A 21,155-nucleotide genomic window follows, 5' to 3' on the forward strand; every position below is an offset into this window, starting at 1 on the left:
CCCAGAAGGCCGATATATCCTGGTCTCTGGGACAATTAATACAGTAACATACACGTTTGTTTCCTACTATGCTCCAAACTCCTGCCAGGACCATTTTTTTGAAAAGACTCTCATGACGCTGAAATCCCATCTGAAGGGAATTATTATCCTGGCGGGAGATTCGAACATCCCTTTTGACCTTTCCTCAGACAGATCTAATCCTACAAAGCCAATGCCCAAAAGACCTCCTAAATGCAGTCTTAGGGTTGCACATTCCATCCAATCAGCAGGCCTGATAGACATATGGAGAGAAATGAATCCCTGATCCAAAGACTACACTCACTTTTCTATCCCTCATAATACATTAACCAGAATAGACCATATCTTTATTCCTCCACATTTCATCTCTTTGGTTGAATCCTCCAAAATGTATGATTCCTCTCTCTCTGATCATTCCATCGTTTCATTAATTATTCGAGGGGGAGGAGGAGATAAACGACCGTTCCAATGGCGGCTTAATGAGTCTCTACTAAACAATCAAGCTCACTGTGCGGTATTAAACTCAGCCCTTTCGGACTACTTTACATATAACAATACAGACTCAATTTCGCCAGGCTCCCTGTGGGTGGCACACAAGGCGGTTATGCGGGGTAAAATAATTCAACTCTCAGCCCGACTCAAAAAGGAACACTCCGCAGAGCTTATACGACTCAAAGAGGAATTCCAAACACTTAGCAAAAGTCACAAACGACATCCTACCCCAGAGAGCCTGGCTGAACTTGATAGGGCACGCATCGCACTTAATCTTTTACTCACTACCTCAGCAGAAAAACATCTGCGATGGACAGGAGCTCGCTTCTATTTTCAAAAGGATAAAATAGGTGCCAAACTCGCAAGTAAATTGTGTCCTCGAACTCGTACCTCGGTCTTCCCTAAAATTAGACAATCTTCGAGTACCCTTACACAAAATCCGGTAGAAATTTTGAAATCATTACATGATTATTATGAAAACCTCTACACTAAGACAACTCATACACATTCCAAAGCTAGGAATCAGTTCCTCGATCACCTCGATCTACCTTACATACATCAAACTCATAAAGAACTAATGGATGAATCCTTCTCCCCTGCCGAAATACTTGACGTCATAAAAGCCCTTAAATCAGAATCAGCACTGGGCCCTGACGGTTTCTCAGTCAGATATTACAAGACTTTTGGATCAAAATTAGCTCCCTACATGGCCCGATTCTTTAATTCTCTCCGGGATGGAGCCCCCCTCCCGAATGATTCTAATACCGCATTTATCTCTGTTATTCCGAAACCTGGTAAAGATACTAGTGAAGTGGGAGATTACAGACCCATCTCGCTGATCAATAATGATCTTAAAATTATGACTAAGATATTAGCCAACAGAATGTCCAGTTTTATATCTAACTATATTCATAAGGATCAGGTGGGCTTCATCCCGGGGAGACAGGGAACGGATCAGGTGAGAAGGGCAATTGACTTAATATCACTATTGAAATCGCAATGGGACGGGGGCCCGGCACAAGAAGGCCTTCTGCTGTCTTTGGACTTGCAGAAGGCATTTGATTCTGTTTCATGGCCATATCTTTTTGAAATTCTCACCAAATGGGGTTTCGGGGCAAATTTTATGAACATTCTAAAATCCCTATATTCAACCCCCTCTGCTCAGGTACGTCTATTAGGCCACCTTTCTCAACCATTAGATATCTATAGAGGTACTAGACAGGGTTGTCCCTTGTCACCGTTAATCTTTATTATAGCTATAGAAACTCTAGCCATCGCCATTAGAGCAGATATAAATATTAAAGGTGTTCGCTGTGGTTTAGAAGAGCATAAATGTGCTCTCTTTGCTGATGATATGCTTATATTTCTGACCTCACACCTAATCTCCACCCCCAACTTACTTCATCTCCTTCGGGACTTCGGAACTATCTCAGGTCTCCAAGTTAACACTTCCAAGTCAGTTGCTCTCAATATTTCAGTTCCCTCATTAACCATATCCCGACTTGCGCCCTTCTTTCCCTTCTCCTGGGCTACAGATAGGATTCCCTATTTGGGCATTTCTCTCACCAAATGTGTCAGTAATTTATACAATGCTAATTACCCACCCGCCTTCAGATCTTTAGAAGCAGATTTAACTAAATGGTCTAAAGAAGGATTGTCTTGGCTGGGCAGGCTCAATGCAGTCAAGATGAACTTATTTCCTTGAATTTTGTACTTATTTAGAGCCCTTCCCATACCTATTAAAAAGTTGACCCTCAACAAATTCCAATCAAAAGTGGTTGGATTTGTCTGGGGAAAACAGGGACATAGACTGGCGCGTGACATCCTGTTCCGCCGGACAACCCAAGGTGGTTTAGGACTTCCTAACCTCTTTTTATATTATCAAGCAGCACAACTAGCACAATTTTCAGCAATATATACTAAAACCAATAGTCCAGACTGGGTTTCTATTGAGAACCAGGCAGTACCTGACTACACATTAGATCATCTATTATGGAGACCAACAAAACAAAGACCTGCCATATTGTCCCCCACGCTTTCTCAATCCCTAGCACTATGTGACAGACTATACAAAAACGAACACCTGATTTCCCCACTGAAACCTCTCGTACATTTATTCCATAATCCTGATTTCCCTCCTGGCCTGAACATCCAAGATTTTCAATGGTGGTTGAACATGGGCCTTTTCAGAATTGGACATTTCATTACACCAAATGGACCCATTTCAATGGGACACTGCTACTCCAAACTAGAGATGCCCGATTCAGAACAATTGAGACTTTCACAGATTAAACGTTTTATACATTCTCTTGAACTTGAAAAATCAAATAGTTACAATGCTACGATTTACGAGCAATGGTGCTTAAAACAAGGTCACCGCAAAGGAGGTATTTCCCTCATCTACTCGTCCCTGGCAGATAGGAGTGACAAACCGACATATGCTCGTTCTTGGGAAGAAGACTTGGACATCCAACTAGATACGGAAATGTGGTTTCAAGTTTTTAGACGTTCTTCCAAAGGTATTTTGAATATTTCCTTAATCGAAGCTAATGTCAAAATTCTAACGAAATGGTATTATGTTCCTGTGAGACTTTCAAAGATGTATTCAGAGATTTCACCGCTCTGTTTCAGAGGATGTGGTCTTTTAGGTACATGTTACATATATGGTGGACATGTCCCCGCATACGAAATTTCTGGAATAACTTTATACATCTAGTGAGGAAGGTCACGAAAGCCCCAATCCCACAAGATCCTTCATATATCCTTCTGAACCGCAGGCTACACAATACCCCTAAACATACTCAACAACTAATCTTTTTTATGTGCTTGGGAGCCAAGATCACTTTAGCAAAAGCTTGGAAAACTTCTAGGGTTTCTCTTGTGGCTACCAGGCACAAAATCTCCTGGATTATGGTTCAAGAACAAATAGTAGCTAAATTACGGAATACCACTCAACAATTTGAATTGACATGGGATCCATGGGCCCAACACATCAAAGTACAATTGTTTCCAGGACACCTTCTGTCTTAAATTTTACATGGATGGAGCCAGGACCCTGAATCCTGTACAACTCTCCCTTCCTTACCCTCCCTCTTCTCTCCTGAATACAATTTCTACTTCTCTTTTTTTTGCTTTTCTTTACGCAGGATCTCTCATATTTAGTTATTGATCTGATGTTACCTTATTCTACTACATTCTTCCTCAGTTAACCTTTGTGGTTCTGACCGGAGTTTACTAGTTCTAAAGAAGTTATTTGTAATTGAATTGGGAATTTTGAAGTTTGGCCGTCCGCTTCCCTCCGGGGAGCACAAGTTCTGGGTGCTGTCCGGGGGTTTAAAGGGACGGAGATGGGGGGTTCTTCGGCGGGGGTTCCCCGAGCTATCCCACTCCACAGTGTGAGCCCATTGGGGTGGAGTGGTGACCTCGGGGGTCTCCTTAGAAGTTGCCGCTATGTTTACGAATTAAATCTTCTACACCTCCCACTTAAGCCTTAATCAAATCTTTTTTTTTTCTATTTTCCTTTTCTCTCTCTCTCTCTCTCTCTCTCTCTCTCTCTCTCTCTCTCTCTCTCTCTCTCTCTCTATATATATATATATTTTTTTTTTTTTTTTTTTTTTTTTTCTTTTTATATATCATTAATATAAATTTTAAAAGAAGTGCATCCTTACATTCCAAGTCTTTCATGACATACAATAGTCCCAAATATATTTGTATAAGATACCTTGTATAACTTGTCTTTTACTGATTGATGAATCCTGCCTTATTTGAACTCTCTGTCTTTTATGTTATGTTTTTGCTTTATACCTATTTTTTGATTATACATGATGTATTTATCGAAGAGTTAAATTCAATAAAAATTATTGAAAGAGAAAAAATGTTAAATACTCATAAAACATCTCCCTTCACAATGCAAGTTAAATAGCATGAAAAAGCCACTGTACACTTACATCTGGACCAGATCAATGTTGCGGCGTGACGTGTCATTACTAGCTCCGCCCAATGTGTTTCAGTTGCATTGTGGATGGAGATATTTTTACAAGTATCTCAGCATGCTTTAATATTATTTAGCACTGTAGATTATATTTTGATTATCTTGAGGGGTGTTTGTATGTCAACCCGTATTGCAAGCTGCTATATTTATACTAGCAGACTTTTATAAATTTATTGCGGTTTATTTGTGTCTGTGAGGCCGTCAGCTGTGGTACGGTAGTTATTTTATTGTGGGTACAAGGACTGCTTTATGTGAGCATTGTATATAGTAACTAGGCACAGATTCTGTTTAAAGATCCCCCTTTAAGCCCCCCCCCCCCCTCACTGTTAGCCACAATCTGACCTTGCATACTGAAAGCAGTGGCGTTATTTTTTTTCTGTATTATCTTAGGGTGCCCCATGTCTTTCATCATCCTAGTCATACTCAAATTTAGTCACTCTGTTTGGAATTTTTCATCATAAAGCCAGCAGATTACTTGTTCTGAGTAATTTTTATGTTTACATGTTGTTTACACTGCATAAATATTGACTGTCTTAGTTTATAATAGGAGTTTCTGTCATATTTCAGGATGTCAGTAAAAAATGTGCTCCGTCAGTAAATTTGTCTTGTTTTGTCAGTAAAAAAAAGGTGTGGTATGTTGGCAACACAGATGGGGACTAGTAATCAAATTTTTTTTTTGATTAGTGGTGTTTCCCAGTTTCCCAGTGAAGTATGTCAGCACTAAGCTTGTCTACCAGTCCTGTAGATAAAAATCCAAGTATTCTTGTTTAAAACATGATGTGTACTGCAATTGATTCTTACACAGATTGTAAAACCTTTTTTTTTCCCCTCACATGAAGACTTTTAAACTATTATAGGCTTCATACACTGAACTTGGAGAAAAGGAACATTTTTATCCAAGGAAACCTTTCTAAATCGTGCTTCTATATTCTCACCAGCACTAGTTAATTGACATACCGGACTTACTTTATATGGTAACATGCAAAATATTTATTTAGTTACAACACAGCACCAAAAGGGCATGCATATGTACTGTATAATATATATATAAGTTGTATTATATTTGTATTATATTATATTGCCATTTTTTTTTACCCAAATGTTTCCCTATTTTTATGTTCTTATTTATTTTAGCTATCTGTTTGGTGAGAATGTGAATGGATATGCTGTTGCCATCTTTGGATTATACAAAGATTTTTTGAAGATTCTGCATGGATCTATGCAAAGAGAACAGGTATTTACATTAGTTTTACAGCTCTCTTACCCCCCCCCCCCCAAAAAATAAAATGTAATACTTTACACTCTAGGTGTAGGCCATGATATGGTATGAGGCTGGGGAGGAGAAAAGGTTGATGATGCTGGAGGCCTCTATATGACTTGGAGCAGCTTCTAATGCAAGCTGTGAGCTTATCAGTAGTAAGCAATTTTAGTACAGCAGAGGACCTGTAGAACTCTGCAAGATGGAAAGTAAGACTGCAGTTCAGCTTTAAAGCTGAACTCAGTGCAAATAGCTAGATACTGCAGCTGCTGACTTTTAAAATAAGGACACTTACCCGCCCAGTGCGCCCGCGATGTCGGCACCCGAAGCCGATCTCTCGATCGGCTCTCGGGTGCTGCCGCCGCCATCTTGGGTATGGCGAGTCACGCTGCGCAATAAGGATGGTCCCCGCTGTCTCTGGGATCCGTGTGTTTCCCAGCAGACAGCGGGGGACCCGCAGGAAGTGGCGTAAATATCCACAGATTCTGCAGATATCTATGCCGGAAGTGGGTGCAAATACCTGTACTATACCCCCCTCCCCCTGAAAGGTGCCAATTGTGGTGCCGGAGGGGGGGAGGGTTCCAATGAGCAGAAGTTCCACTTTAGGGTGCAGCTCCGCTTTAAGCTGGCTGAACTAGAGAAGTCTCTTGATTCTCCCATGGATGACTGTACAATGCCGGCTATTGTATTCTAATAGGCGACACCTGTAGCTGAACAGCGACTGCATCTGATTGCATGCGGGTGCTGTTTGGCGGTTTCTGGTCAGTTCCTTCCCCAAAAAAGTCAATTGAAAAATTTACTTTCTCTTATATTCACCGACCAACACAGCTCCTCTCTGTAACTAAATGGTTTGTTAGCCTGCCATTAGGAGAACTAAGCAAAAATTGTAACACAATACACAGAACTTTAGTCCCGCCCCGGGGGGCGGACCCAGTGCTAACAACCCTCTCTGCTCCCAGGCAGAACTCAGTACGTCAACAAGCAGTACAATGTAGAGAAAAGGAGGGGTGGGTGCTGTGTCGGTCGGTGAATTACAGAGAAAAGGATTTTCCAGTGAGTACAAAAATCCTATTTTCTCTTATATTCACCGACCGACACAGCTCCTCTCTGTAACTAAATGGGACGTCCCCAAGCAGTGCCAAACAAGGGGTGGGAAAAAAACAGCATTAAAACTTCCACCATGGCAAGTGGGAACTAGTGAAACTAAACCCACAAAAAAACAGCAGTGTACGGAATAACACACGTCATATAACCGGGCATTCTCAACAGGAGAGATCACCAACACCGCAATCTTTGTGCGGACGTAATGCAACAGTGCATTAACAAACAGTACTGCGTTTTTATCGAAAAACCAGGAAAAAATCTCAATTGCAACTACACGGCCGCCTGCAAAACTTTGCAGCAAAAACCGGCATCAGCCGATGCACTGACGTCTACCTTGTAGAACTTGGTAAACGTATGGACAGACGACCAGGTTGCCGCCTTACACACCTGAGCGACAGACGTTTGGTGTCGGAAGGCCCAAGACGTTCCGATAGCTCTTGTAGAGTGGGCCGTGACTGGAAAGGGGGGCACCTGCCCCTTCAAGGCGTAGGCTTGGACTACAATCTGTCTGATCCACCTGGAAATGGTGGCCGACGAGAACGCCATACCCTTTTTTGGACCAGCCACCGAAAAACAAACAGTGAGTCTGACTTCTGAAAGGGAGCCATGGCAGACAAGTACACCTTCAGAGCCCTAACCACCTTCGAGAGCGTGAAGGGCCACCTCTTTGGAGTGCTTCGGCTTAGGACACAACAATCGATCCAGGGACAACGGAGATTTGTCCCATTTCGTAAAAATCTCCTTCTGCAGGACTCTGGTGTAGAACTGGGCATAAGGCACTGCCTCGAAGGAGGCTACCATGAGCCCCAGTACTCGCATGCATAAGCGGAGCGATGACCACTTGCGGTTCATCAGTAGTTTGACCGAAGATCTGAGAGTCTGCAATTTGTCTGAGGGGAGAAAGACCCACACTGGGTTGGTACAATCACTGACTTCTTTAGGTTCAACAGCCACCCAAATTCTCGCAGAGTCTGCATGGTGATCGCCACATCCTCCTCTAATTCTGAGGCAGAAGATGCTCTCAAGAGGAGATCGTCTAGGTAAACAACGATCGTGATACTGGAGCCAGTACTTTGGTAAAGACTCAGGGGGCTGATGCCAGGTCAAAGGGAAGAGCCACAAACTGGTAGTGGGCTTCCCCGACTGCCAAACGCAGAAATTTTTGATGCTGAAGGCATATGGGTATGTGCAGGTAAACATCCTGAATGTCCAAGGATGCCAGGGATCTCCTTGATGGAGTGCAGCGACTACTGAGCGAACTGATTCCATTCTGAAGCTCTGCACTTTTACAAAGCGATTGAGGCTTTTATATCCAAGATTGGACGTACCCCTTCCTTCTTGGGAACCACAAACAGATTTGAGTAGAACCCCTGGAAGCATTCCGATTCCGAAACTGGTACAATCACCCCCTGAATCAGCAAGTCCCTTACTGCCCCTAGCAGGGCCTCCCGGCGAAACGGAGACGCGGGTATGCTGGAGGAGAAGAATGTTTAGCGGCCAAGAGAGAAACTCTATCTTGTAGCCTGCGGAAATCAGATCGCAGACCAATTGGTCAGATAGGGGCTGATGGGGCCACCTACTTAACGAATTTAAAATTCGATCCGTGTATGACTAGCTTTACTATAACAAGTTGGGTAATTCAGCTACATAGTCCTGGAGCTCATAGAAAAAATTGTGTTTCCTCATGTATATTTACTCTATATATTTATTAGCAATAGTCCTTCTGATTACTGTAGAAGTGTAGATTTTATATAATATTTTTATATGACATAAAACTAGACTCTGATTTGCTTATAGATCGTTAAAGGCGAAGGAAAAGTAACCCTTACCAGAAAACAACTCTTAGAAGGTGTCAGTGATGAAAACGAGCTGCTTGGTGTTTCCATATATGTGAATGTGACAGTATTTTCTTTAGGTAACTAATTATCTCTGTTGGCTTTGTATCATTTACTGATATACACATAAGATGTCTATCATTGAAATCCTTTGATTACAATATATTTGGTTAATGGTTATGTCAACAGGTATCAATCTTGAAATATTTGTGTGAGAAAAATAATGTTATTGTTCGTTTTAATTTATAATTTATAGAATTGTTTTATTTTCACATTAGTGTAACATTCATATACTAAAATGTATATGATTGTGTAACACTGCGGTATTCTTTTGCAATATAGCTGTCTTCCAATGCATTGGTCCAACTATCAAAGCTCCATCTGCATATAGATTTTATGTATGGTCCTTAATTATGGATTTCCTCTGGTTGCTCCAAGTTTCTTACACATTCTAAAAACACACTAGTGGGTTATGTTCAAAATGTTTCTAGCACGCAGGTTTGTGGTTAGTAGAGCCACTGTGTTGGTAGACCTTTTTCTGACAGGTACCTGCTCCTACTTCAGAAATTCTCGCTAAGGTGAGAATAGCATAATTTCACCCCCTTCCCCACCTGTAACCTCCTGGGACACATCACAGTCCCAGGAGACTGCATAGCCAGTATAAAAGTGTGGCACGTTTCACGCATGCTATATGCAAAAAACAGTTGTGGAAGGGATTTTTACCCGTGAGTCAATCCAAAAATAAGTAATTAGAAAAAGGAAGAACAAAACTGGGTGAACTATGATGGCTCTTGGTAATGAAAACAACCATAAATACTAAAATCTTAATTTATTAAACACAGCATACAAAACTATCAAGGAGTAAAATGACAGAATTCGACAGGAATTTTTTTTTTCTCAGATTTGTATTTCATTGTCACATATTACATGGTCAACAAGTTTCTCAGGCACAAGCCACTTCTTTACGACTCTGTATTAATATATTACATATTTCTTGTAAAGCCTTATCGTAACTCTAGAAGGATGAAAGGACAACTAATGCCTATAAAATGTAATTCAGGATAGTCCTTTAGCACTCCCTCAGGCATCAAGTAAAAATCTGAATAGTGAGCACACCAGTCCTTTTTAGCAGCTAGCTACTGTATACAGGCCACTATACAATCCTTGTAAACAATATACTCAGAAAATGTGCTATACAACAGAAAATTAAGGTTCTATCATAAAATGTCTTTGAGTAATGGTTGGAATCCTGGTGAGGAGCCTTAAAATACAGTGTGCAATTAATAGCAGACGTGTCTGCTTAACAGAGGTAGCAGGTAATAAAACACAATTTGATCTCAAAAGGACAACACCAAGTGCCTGAACACGTCTTCATATGTGGGCCTCCACCAAAAGCATGCACTCACCAGATAAATGAATATAGTAGGCATTAATCTATGCTTAGGATCCCGTCATCTTCAATCAAAATCACTAGCTGAATGGGTACCGGTTGGTATCCAAAACACCACACTAGATTTAAAAAAGCTTACTAGCAAGGAGCCCAAACAGATCTATGTGTAGTATTTATTGTTGCGCAAAGGTCCATACAAGCATTAAAAGCTTCATAAAATATCATTAAGTGCACTTACATTGATGGGCACCACTAAAAACATATGGAGACTGAGGTGTGGCATCAGCAAATGGGACTTTCTCTAAGTAATACCATAAGCATGGAAACTGTGCCTTCAGGGCAACTTTAATATAGATTTGACCCCGGGCAAAATTTTTCTTGGGCCCCCCCCCATGCAATTTCACTCTCCACCTACTCTGAGATATACAATAAATAGCAGCTAGACTTAAAATCAGTTTTCTATATCAGATCAGGCAGCAATTGCGATTGGTTGCCAGCAGTTACAGCATATCATTACTGCTCACTGACTAGTTGCTAGAGGTTACAGCACACATTTCGGCTCACTGATTAGTTGCTAGAGGTTACAGCACATCACCTCCACACAGCAGGGGAGCCTGATATACATAGGAATGCCGCCTTTATTTACATATCAATGCCGCCGGCCGCAGCTATTTACTTAGTATTGTCACCGCTATTTCCATATGAATTCCAGTAATTTAGATGTAAACACAGGGTCTGCAGGAGAGTCATCTGCACACAACAATAAGGAAGAGCTGGGCAGCATTAGTAGCAGCACTTCACACTGAGATATTGGGACACGGCATAGGAATGAACCTTCAAGGGACAAGGGAATTTAAACCTGGATAGTTGGCAAGTAAGAGGCAGCTGTTTTGGGCCCCCCAACACTGACAGGGCCCAGGGCAGCTGCCCCTTTTGCCCTGTCTTAAAGACGGCCCTGGGTGCCTTCCCAACTAAGTTAACAGCACCTATAGGTCAAACATAGTCACAGCTAGGGCAGTAATCCACACTGATGCACCTTAAAAAAAGGGGGGAGACCTCTTCGCCAAGAGACTCCACGAACACAATTGCACCACAGTCACTAAACTCAGGGGAAGATAAGTTGAACTGCACTTATAAAGTGCACAGTCTATTTACCTTTAGTAAATCAACTCGATTACGGCCTGCCACCATTGTGTCCACATATCTATGCCCCCAACAGGCTCTGCCCTATTGCCAAATACATGGCAGGTGGAGATCTCGCTCTGCATAGATGCCAGTGTATCCACCTCAGACTGAAATTCATCAGGGCAGACAAAGTGATGACGTCAACACACCATCATGACTCTGCCCAGCATAGAGATGTATAGCATGCACACAGCCAACAGTATGACAAAGCTGCTGGAGCCACATCACTTACTGGCAAAAGATGAAGAAAACAATGCAGTGGTCGCAGGCAAAAATGCTCAAGTAGTGGGTTGAACTATAGATAACAGACAAAATAGATCAAGATTAAAAGTGTAACTTGAATGCAATGGAAATCAAAAGTATATTACATATAAAAATCAATCCATGTGAGGATCTATTAAATATTCATAACAATTTTAAACATACATTCATTATGAAAAATTGATTATGGATCATTATATATATATATATATATATATATATACACATATACATATGAAAAAGGGGAAAACTTAACTGGACATGAAGTCCAGGAGTATGTTTTGCTTTGAGATTGTCACCTAGCCTCCAACTGGAAAATTTGTTTGTCAAAATTACCTCCCTGAAGATAAGGGTAGGTAATATACAAGGCTAAAAGTGAATGACAATGCAGTTGATAATGATGGATAATGATGGATTTGAGCAAAGTGTCTGTCAACTGGACTTGTGAGGCTGTAGTTGGGGATGTCATCCTCATGACTATAAATTCATAAAAACTTTTCAATTTTTAAAGGTAAACCACCCTTGTGGTTAGACAGCTGACAAAATGCCCAGTTCTCACATTTGGTAAAATGTAATCTTTTTCAACGTTGATAAATTTGCGCTAAGGACACATGTTGCAATGTTTATGTTAGACTGCAAAATACTATATTGTGATGTGCATGGGGTAATGCAACAAACAGAATGTGCTGCTTCTAGTGGGCCTTTTCAGAGGCTGCTTACTACCTTATTACCCATTAAAACTGTAATATTTTATTCCTAACACAGTCTTCTGTTGGAATAAATATGAAATTGACTCTAGCATTGTTTATTTTTGCTTCATTTCAGAAGGTGACTATGTTCAGGTACACAAAACCAACATCAAGATTGTTTCCTCGCCTTACAATATTGCAATCACCAGGACTCCGACATATTTCAAGCCTGGCATGCCTTTAAAGATCATGGTATGGTAAACATTGTATCTGGCACATATCTGGCATATTAAAAAACATAAGTTAGAACAGTTAATTAAGTTAACACTTTTATACGTACTATATTAATGGCCAACCTACAAAAACACTACAATACTCCAAAAGACCTATTCATAATATAGTGTTGTATGTATGATATAATACAGGATCACAGCATGCCAACAAAATGTGAAAACTAGTGATGGGCCGAACACCCCCTGTTTCAGTTTGCACCAGAACTCCTGAACATGAAAAGAGTTTGTACCTGAGCCGCAAACCCTACTAAAGTCTATGGGACCTGAACTTGAAAAATCTAAGTCCCCATTTTTAAGGCTTATATGCAAGTTATTGGCCTTCAAATAGGTATGGGGGCCCGGGTACTGCCCAGGCGGGACATGGACTTAAAGGGGAACCCCAACGGCAAAAAACTCAAGCTCTGCTCCATAAATATTTGAGGTCTCAACACACCTGAAATGAGATCCCAATTACTATCATCTTTGCGTAAATCCAAAACTCATATTGCATTTATTCAGAAAACCCACATTAGAACAGACCGCATTCCCAAACTACATAACAAACACTTTCCGACAGTATACCACGCACCCAATAAAGATGCCAACTCCAAATGGGTATCCATTTTGGTATCTAAACAATGCCCACTACTCATAATGGAGGTCCAAAGGTAGGTATCTCTTCCTAAAAAGCACACTTCATAGTGAATGTCTACGCACCAAATACTCAACAAGTTACTTTCTTTTGTAAAACACTTCAACAAGTGCTGATGTTCTGTTCGGGCACATTAATCGTTGGTGGAGATTTCAACGTAGCCATGAATCCCTCCATTGACACATCCAACGGATTGTCATCACTAACATACAGAGCCCTACGTATGATAAAATCGCAATTCAGCGACAGGTTACTACATGACACATGGCGCACATTACACCCTAAAGATAAGGACTTCTCCTTTTTCTCTCCGCCACATAACAAATACTCAAGACTCAACCACTTCTTTGTCTCCCAAAGCAACCTTTCATACCTCACTAAAGCAACTATTGAACCGATGATTCTGTCGGATCATAATCCCATTACCATGCCCTTAAATCTCCCCACTACAATATTCAGATCGCACATCTGGTGCTTTGACAACTCTCTACTCACTGACCCAGAAACTACCCAGATAATATCTAAAACCCTTGCATATTACTTTTCAGAAAACATACAGGAGGAATCCTCTCCAGAAACAATCTGGGCCGGGCACAAATGTGTAATTAGGGGAGAATTCATATCCCTGACCGCTAAAAGGACCAAACTTAGGAAGGCTCGCATTGAGGAACTACACGTATCTCCACGCTGGAACAAAAACACAAAGCCACTCTGGCCACTGAGGCCCTGACAGAATTGATACAAACCAGAGAAGAACTCTTATGCTGCGTACACATGATTGGAATTCTCGTTGGAAAAAGCTCTGATGGCTTTCCCAATGGAATTCCGCTCAAGCTGTCTTGCCTACACATGGTCACACCAAATTGCGATCGTTTGGAACACGATGACATACAACACGTATGACGGGATTAGAAAAAGGAAGTTCAATAGCCAGTAGCCAATAGCTTCCGTCTCGTAGTTGAATTTGAGGATGCGTGATTTTTGGCGTGTCGGAATTGCATACACACGATCGGAATTTCCGATAGAAAGTTTTTCCCTTGGGAAAACTGAGAACATGCTATCAATTTTTGGCTGACGGAAATTCGGACAGCTAAATTCCGATGGAGCATACAGACGGTCGCATTTTCCGATGAAATGTTCTCATTGGTCTTTTTCTGGCCGTAATTCCGATCGTGTCATTAGAAGAGTTACATAAGTTAAATGCAACTACGCCCTAACCCAAAAGGTTTTTTATGAATTTGGCAATAAATCAGGGAGGCTGTTGGCCAGAGCCTTACAGGTTAAGAAAGCGGCAAATACCATTCACATGATCAAAGACACCACAGGGAAAGCCTTATCAACGTCAGAGGAGATAGCAGACCAATTTGTGCAGTACATCTCTAAATTGTACAATTTACCCTCCCCACAATTAGAATCCACCACAAATGATAGGATGGCACTATCCAAGATTTCCTAAAACAATATACTCCATCATCCTTAACTTCTGAAGAATCCACAGGGCTAGACTAACCATTGTCAATAGAAGAAACCCTAAAGGCTTTGAAACAATCAAAGTCAGGCAAGAGCCCAGGCCCAGACGGCCTGACGGTCAGCTATTATAAGGCACTCCCCGAAACACTTATCCCACAGTTAGTTAGGGCCTTTAATAACTTAACACCTTCTAGTATAGCCAACAAAGATATCCTATAGGCACGTATCATCCTTATACCAAAACCAGACAAAGATGCCACGCTGGTATCCAACTATGGCCCCATTTCACTTCTGAACGTAGACGTGAAACTTTACACCAAGGCACTAGCCAATCGCATCCTTCCTCTAATCCCCAGATTAGTCTCTTTGGACCAAGTTGGTTTTGACCCTGTCAGGGAAGCCAGGGACAACACTGTGAAAGCTCTGAACATCCACCATTGGCTTTCCATTACATCTACTCTGGGCCTTTTCTTGTCCCTGGACGTGGAGAAGGCGTTCGACAGGGTGGCCTGGGATTATATGGAAGAAACATTTTGCGCAGTGGGCATACCACAACTCTTACTTCAGATGATTCTACCTCTGTACTCCACCCCCCACAGCCAAAATTAGGGTAAGCGGTCCCCTGTCGGAAACCTTCTCCATGTCTAATGGTACTAGACAGGGTTGTCCTCTATCCCCCTTAATTTTCATACTTGCCATGGAACCTCTACTCCGCAAACTTAGAGAGAATCTAGATATCAAAGGTCTTGAGATCAATCATAAACAATATAAGGTAGCTTCTTACGCCGGTGATATCTTACACTTTCTAACTAGCCCGGTAAATACTATCCCTAACCTGCTTAAGGACTTCTTACTTTTCAAATCCTTTTCTAATCTACAAATAAATTTCTCCAAATCAAAAGCCCTAAACATAACCCTACCAAGCACACTAGGTCACACGTTGTACCTATGCCCATTCACCAAAAAAGTGTCAAAAAGGAATAAAAAAGGACCCGAAAACAAAAAAAGCTCCTCTAAGAGCATGCAACTACTTATTCTTTTCATTCTAACGGGGGCCAAATTAACAGAAGTAGTGGCCCTCTTTGAAGATGTGTTTTTAGGTTAGACATACTTTTTTTTGTCTTTCTGTTATGCCGCGTACACACGATCAACCAAGCGGGTGGAAAAGTCTGGCAAACTCAAGTCCGCCAAACAATCCCCCCGTGTGTAGCCTACGGCATACTTTTTTGACCCGAAAGTACGGCGGACTTAGAATGTAGTTTTACACTCCAATCTTCCCGCCGGACTCGCATTTCGGCGGACAATCCGGCCGTGTGTATGCCAGTCCGCCGTACTTTTGAAATTAACAGACTTTTTCCGCCCGGAGAAAAGTCCGCTCATTTCGAACGGGTCTCCAGGTAGGCGGGGCCCGCGAAGGAGCTTTGGGGTGGGGGGGCCACGCGACCCCCCCTTCCCCAAGGCACCCCCCATGTTGAGGGCACGCGGCCTGGTACGCTCGCTCATCCCCCCCTTTCCTGGCCGGCCGGGTAGCGTGCTCGGACAAGGGTCTGACGTGGACCTGGGGGGGACCCCCACGCCGTTTTTTTTTGCCGTTGGGGTTCCCCTTTAAGTCCATACCAGGCGGCGGGGCCAGCGACGTCTCCTTCGCGGGCCCCCGCCTACCTGGAGACGCGCTCGAAATTAGCAGACTTTCCTCCGCGTGTGTGGGCGAGTCCGTTCATTTCAAAAGTAGGGCGGATAGTACGGCGGACTTAGTATGCCGTATTAGTCCGCATTAGTCCGTATTAGTCCGCTACTTGCCGTGTGTGGGCAAGTAGCCCGTTCGGAAAGTCCGACGGACAGTCTGGCGGGAAGTCTGCCAGACTAAGTACGTCGGACAGACGGCTACGTGTGTACGCGGCTTTAGCCTATACAGTGGCTACTCATACTTTTCATCTGTATAATAAATGTTGCCAGTTAAAACTATTGTTATCTATGAAGTACATAGAGGAGAAAAAAATCTCTTATTATTATTTTTTCCCGGGAGCTTCTTGAGGGCGACCTCCACAACTGGAAATTCTACTACTAGAGTGAATAAACACTTTTTTTTACTTCTTTCTGAGTGGAGTCAATCTCTCCTTTGTGACTTTTGGTTGCCATTCCACTGATTCCTTTACGCCTTTTGACATATGGGCGTCCCTGACACCATTGTTCTTTTGTTACTCTGCCAGTATTATATTTTTGTGTGCAGAGCCCCCGTCCAAAAGCACCCCCCCATGTTGAGGGCATGTGGCCTGGTATAGTTCAGGAGGGATGGGGCGCTCGCTCGCCCCCCCTTTTCCTCGGATATGAATTTTGAGGGGACTCCATGGCATGCATTTTCTTCACATTTTTCTATTGCCGGCAATGTTTTTTTTTTTTTTATGTCATTCAGATGTCAGAGGAGAAGCCTGACTTCCCTGCCTGCTCCTTAAGAACCAGCTATTCACTGTGTCCTGATTGAGCAAAGCTTTGCCCAATTAGGGCTTAGAATGCACTGTGCAGTGCACAGTGCATTGTTGGGCACTCGGAGGGTGTAAAGCACCCCGCAAATTCGAGTATTCACTGAACAGGCGATGTTTGGGCTGAACTTATGCTCGATCCGAACTGCTCGCCAAAAACAAATGAAAACTAGTTATCATTTATAATCTATGAAGGTGTTCACATCAGTATGTTTCCTTAGAGGACAGTGTGTTGTGTTTTGATAAATCCTGCCTGCTGCCACTTTTGTGTGTTTTTGTAAAAACACGCATTACATGTTGTTCAATAGCAATGCATAGTGAAAAGTTTAAAAATGCAATATGCATTTATATTAGTGCAATTTTTCTAGTCACTGCCCATATTTTCAACAAATACAGGCACAACTAGCAAAATGGAGAGAGGAAATGACAAAATTAAAATGAATAAAATGCATGTAAAATGCATCTTGTGGGGAAAGCTGGGCATGGATCTCCTGGCTTCCAGATTCAATCACAAACTGCCAAAGTTTATCTTCAGGTACAGTAGATTGATCTTATGGCCTTTACAGGGAATACTTTGGTGACTCCACAGAATCCGTTCAAATTGCTCTATGCCTTTTCTCCTCTTGGAGGGCATTCAGGTGATTCTCATCACACCGAAATGGTCCAAGCAGATTTGGTTCTCTGACCTTATTAGACTCCTGGCAGACTCTTTGTTGGCCCTTCCAGACTGTCCAGCTCTCGTGTTCTGAGGATCCCTTTACCCACCTGCTTCACGATTGTTGGCCTTAATGGTATGGCTATTAAAGCCCAGGTCCCAATGTATAGGGGCCCATCTGATTCTGTTATCCCTAAGCTTCTCAAAGCTAGGAAATCTACATCCTATAAAGTCTACATTTGTACCTGGAAAGCATATTTCAGCTCGAGCAAGGCTAGTAAATTCCATCCCAAGAAGTTCTTTCTGTTTTTTATCCATTCTGGACTGGATGAACACCTGCCCTGAGCACTAGCAAGAGTCACATATCTGCTCTAGATGTTTTTTTCTTTAAGATTGCTTTTCTCTCATTTTTTATTAATAAAGACCTTTGTGGGATCTCAACCTGGTTCTGTTGGTCCTTCAGAAGTCTCACTTCAAACCTATCAGAGACATTCCTTTGTCTGCTTTTACTTAATGGTTGCCATCACATCAGCAAGGTAAGTTACTCAGTTGGCTGCTTTAACTTGTAAAGAGCCGTTTCTTATGTTACACAAGGTTGTATTGAGGTCTAAGACCTCTTTTTTACCTAAGTTTGTTTCATCCTTTCACCTTAACTAGGACAATGTGTACCTCTCTCTTTATTCTGCCTTCCTTGTAACACTAATGAGTCCCATGATACTGGGAAGGGAAAATGGCTAATTGGGCCCAATTTGGACATTTTCACTTAGGGTGTACTCACTTTTGTTGCCAGCGGTTTAGACATGGCTGTGTGTTGAGTTATTTTGAGGGGACAGTAAATTTACACTGTTATACAAGCTGTACACTCACTACTTTACATTGTAGCAATGTGTCATTTCTTTAGTGTTGTCACATGAAAAGATATAATAAAATATTTACAAAAATGTGAGGGGTGTACTTTTGTGATATATACACATACATACACACACACACACACAGTATATATATATATATATATATATATATATATATATATATATATATATATATGACATTTTCTTGTATTTCTGTTCTGATTCAATAATTTATAAATGCACATGACATCATAATATCATTTATCATAACATTATGGTCTTCCATATTTTGTTTTGAAAGGTTTTAGTTACAAATCCGGACATGACGCCTGCAGTCCAAATTCCTGTAGCATGTGGAAAGGAATTAGGAGTCACGTCTGAAGAGGGTCTGGCACATATTACTGTCAATACACAAGGCAGCGATAAAGATCTAGAAATAACAGTAAGTTTCCATATATGCATCTGTTTAATTTTATGTATTTTTTAACTGCAGTTATAAATATCTTGATTTTCTCTAATGATTCTATTTGTGTTTAAACTTCCTGTGTATTTAAAAAGTATTTTTTTTAGATTCTAGCAAAAACATGTTTTTGTCATAAACAACAATAAACTAATTTCATACTAAGATATGCAAAGTTGGAAGTAAAGCACCCCTTTGCAATATTAACTAAATGGGGTGTCACTAGCACATTTAAGCTGGCTATACCCAGTTAGCTGAATCGGCGAACTCCAAAGATTCCACCATCCACACAGCATGAATTGACACATTTTTCCTGCCAGGGGCAAGCTTTCAGAATATCTGAACAGTGACTGCAGTTGATTGGCTGCAGTCACTGTTCAGCCAACCTTTTTTCTGCTTAGTTGCTTCGATTTCTCAATAGAAAATTGTTGAGGTAGTGTCAGCAGTGCCACCCCGGTAAATTGGCTGTGTATGGTCAGCTTAAGATTTTTCCCTCTACATAATTAGGGGGTGAAAAAAAAAACTTGACTGGATTTCTACAATATGAAGATAGCTGAAGTGTGCATCCTCTATTCAGTACATCTCTGCATTACATGCATATTTCCCTATGTTTTGTCTTTTTTAAAGTCTAACTCCATGTTTTCTCTCAATTTAAATTGTTTGTTTGGGCCAAGCTGTTTTAACGTAAGAATAAAAAAAAAAAAAAAATACACACCAGGATCCTGAAGAAGCAGACCTGCTCTGGAAAATGCATAGATCTGTAGAGTGTTGTATATTTATATACCGATCAGCCTTGCTGGTGATAGGGTTGAATACAATTAATGGCTGACCTTGTAGAAAATGCTACATATACTTTCCCGCCACCACTGATTTTTAGTACAGTAAGGGTAAAGGCCAAGTGATGGAGTGCTGATGTCATTTTCACTGCATATGTGTGTGCTCCCTGCTATCTTGTTCGCAGTCACAGCCTACAGTCTAGAGAAAGTACCATCCCACTGCTGCTTCAGCACTTGAAACACCACATGGATCTCCAGTCTGGTTCCACTGTTCTGCTAAGATGACTTCACCACCTCCAGCCACATGAAACCTCCACATTGGGCCTAGTTGTTTTACCGCTATACAGGCACAATATGCCTTTCCAAAGACACACCCCTATGTCCACAGGGACCTCATGTCCACTCTGGACTTACTAGCTGTTTGTGCTCAGCTACTGGAGCACTCTGCACACAGACACTCTAAGCACACCCTGGCACCATCCCTTGCAGAGTCTGACTCTGAGCCTGTTTTTGGGGTACTGCAGTCTCCTGCCTTTGACTCAGATTTACTGGGGTTGTTTTAAACCTTATACATGCACTTTGTATTACCCTTCATTTGGATGATCAGCCTACTATTGCAGGCTTTGGATCTTTTGGAGCTCCTACAGCTTCAAAGACTTTTCACTTTCACCAGCTTTATTCCAGTTTGCGGACTGAAAAATAACCTGAAGGGACATGGGCCTCATTTAAGAATGTGGCAAAGCTTTGTCTTAATCTCTTAATCTGTGGTCTATTCCCACTGCAGGTGCACCATTGATCCATATTAACAGGAATACCACTAAAACGGGTTGAAGGGTTTTTCTTACCACAAAGGATTTCCCAGACAGTCAGAGTCCCTCCATAAACACCAGTATGAATTGACTGGTTTAGCTCAATGTCCTATGTTGCCAGTAATTTTAATATGACAAACCATATCGGAATGTGTTGATATTTTTAAAGGTGATCCCTTCACCACTGGGGGGAGGTCTCCATTTTCCTGGAAGCTGAAGCATATGTCCACAAACTTGTACTTTAGTTGTGATGGTTTACTACAAGCATCTAAGCTTGTGTCTTGTATAATACTGATGTACATTCAGATGTGCAAAGCACTTTGGCTGTGTATTTGGCATGCTGATGCTGCTTTCAAGCAGCATCTAACCTGATTAACTTGCAATGGATGTTGTCTCTTTGACACTTCTCCTGATATCATGATTAACTATGCCACAAGTGGCCAGAGTGTACTCCTGCCTCAACACAGGAGGTCAGTGAAGGGATTGGAGGAAGCCCAGTTTGCTCCT

At 41.7% G+C, this 21,155-nt stretch overlaps 1 protein-coding gene across 1 annotated transcript in view; it reads left to right on the forward strand.

Moving 5' to 3' along the window:
* The window catches only part of LOC143974836 (complement C3-like), a 332,677-nt gene that overhangs the window by 67,529 nt on the left and 243,993 nt on the right, over window positions 1-21,155 (forward strand). Inside the window, exons 8-11 of the mRNA XM_077476590.1 lie at window positions 5,636-5,735; window positions 8,661-8,778; window positions 12,360-12,475; window positions 18,905-19,045. Coding sequence (XP_077332716.1) covers window positions 5,636-5,735; window positions 8,661-8,778; window positions 12,360-12,475; window positions 18,905-19,045 — 475 coding nt within the window. The remainder of the gene's footprint in view (window positions 1-5,635; window positions 5,736-8,660; window positions 8,779-12,359; window positions 12,476-18,904; window positions 19,046-21,155) is intronic.

The sequence above is a fragment of the Lithobates pipiens genome, unplaced genomic scaffold (assembly GCF_037356315.1).
Source record: "Lithobates pipiens isolate NorthernLeopardFrog02 unplaced genomic scaffold, aLitPip1_a1.2 Scaffold_13, whole genome shotgun sequence".
Taxonomy (NCBI): domain Eukaryota; kingdom Metazoa; phylum Chordata; class Amphibia; order Anura; family Ranidae; genus Lithobates; species Lithobates pipiens.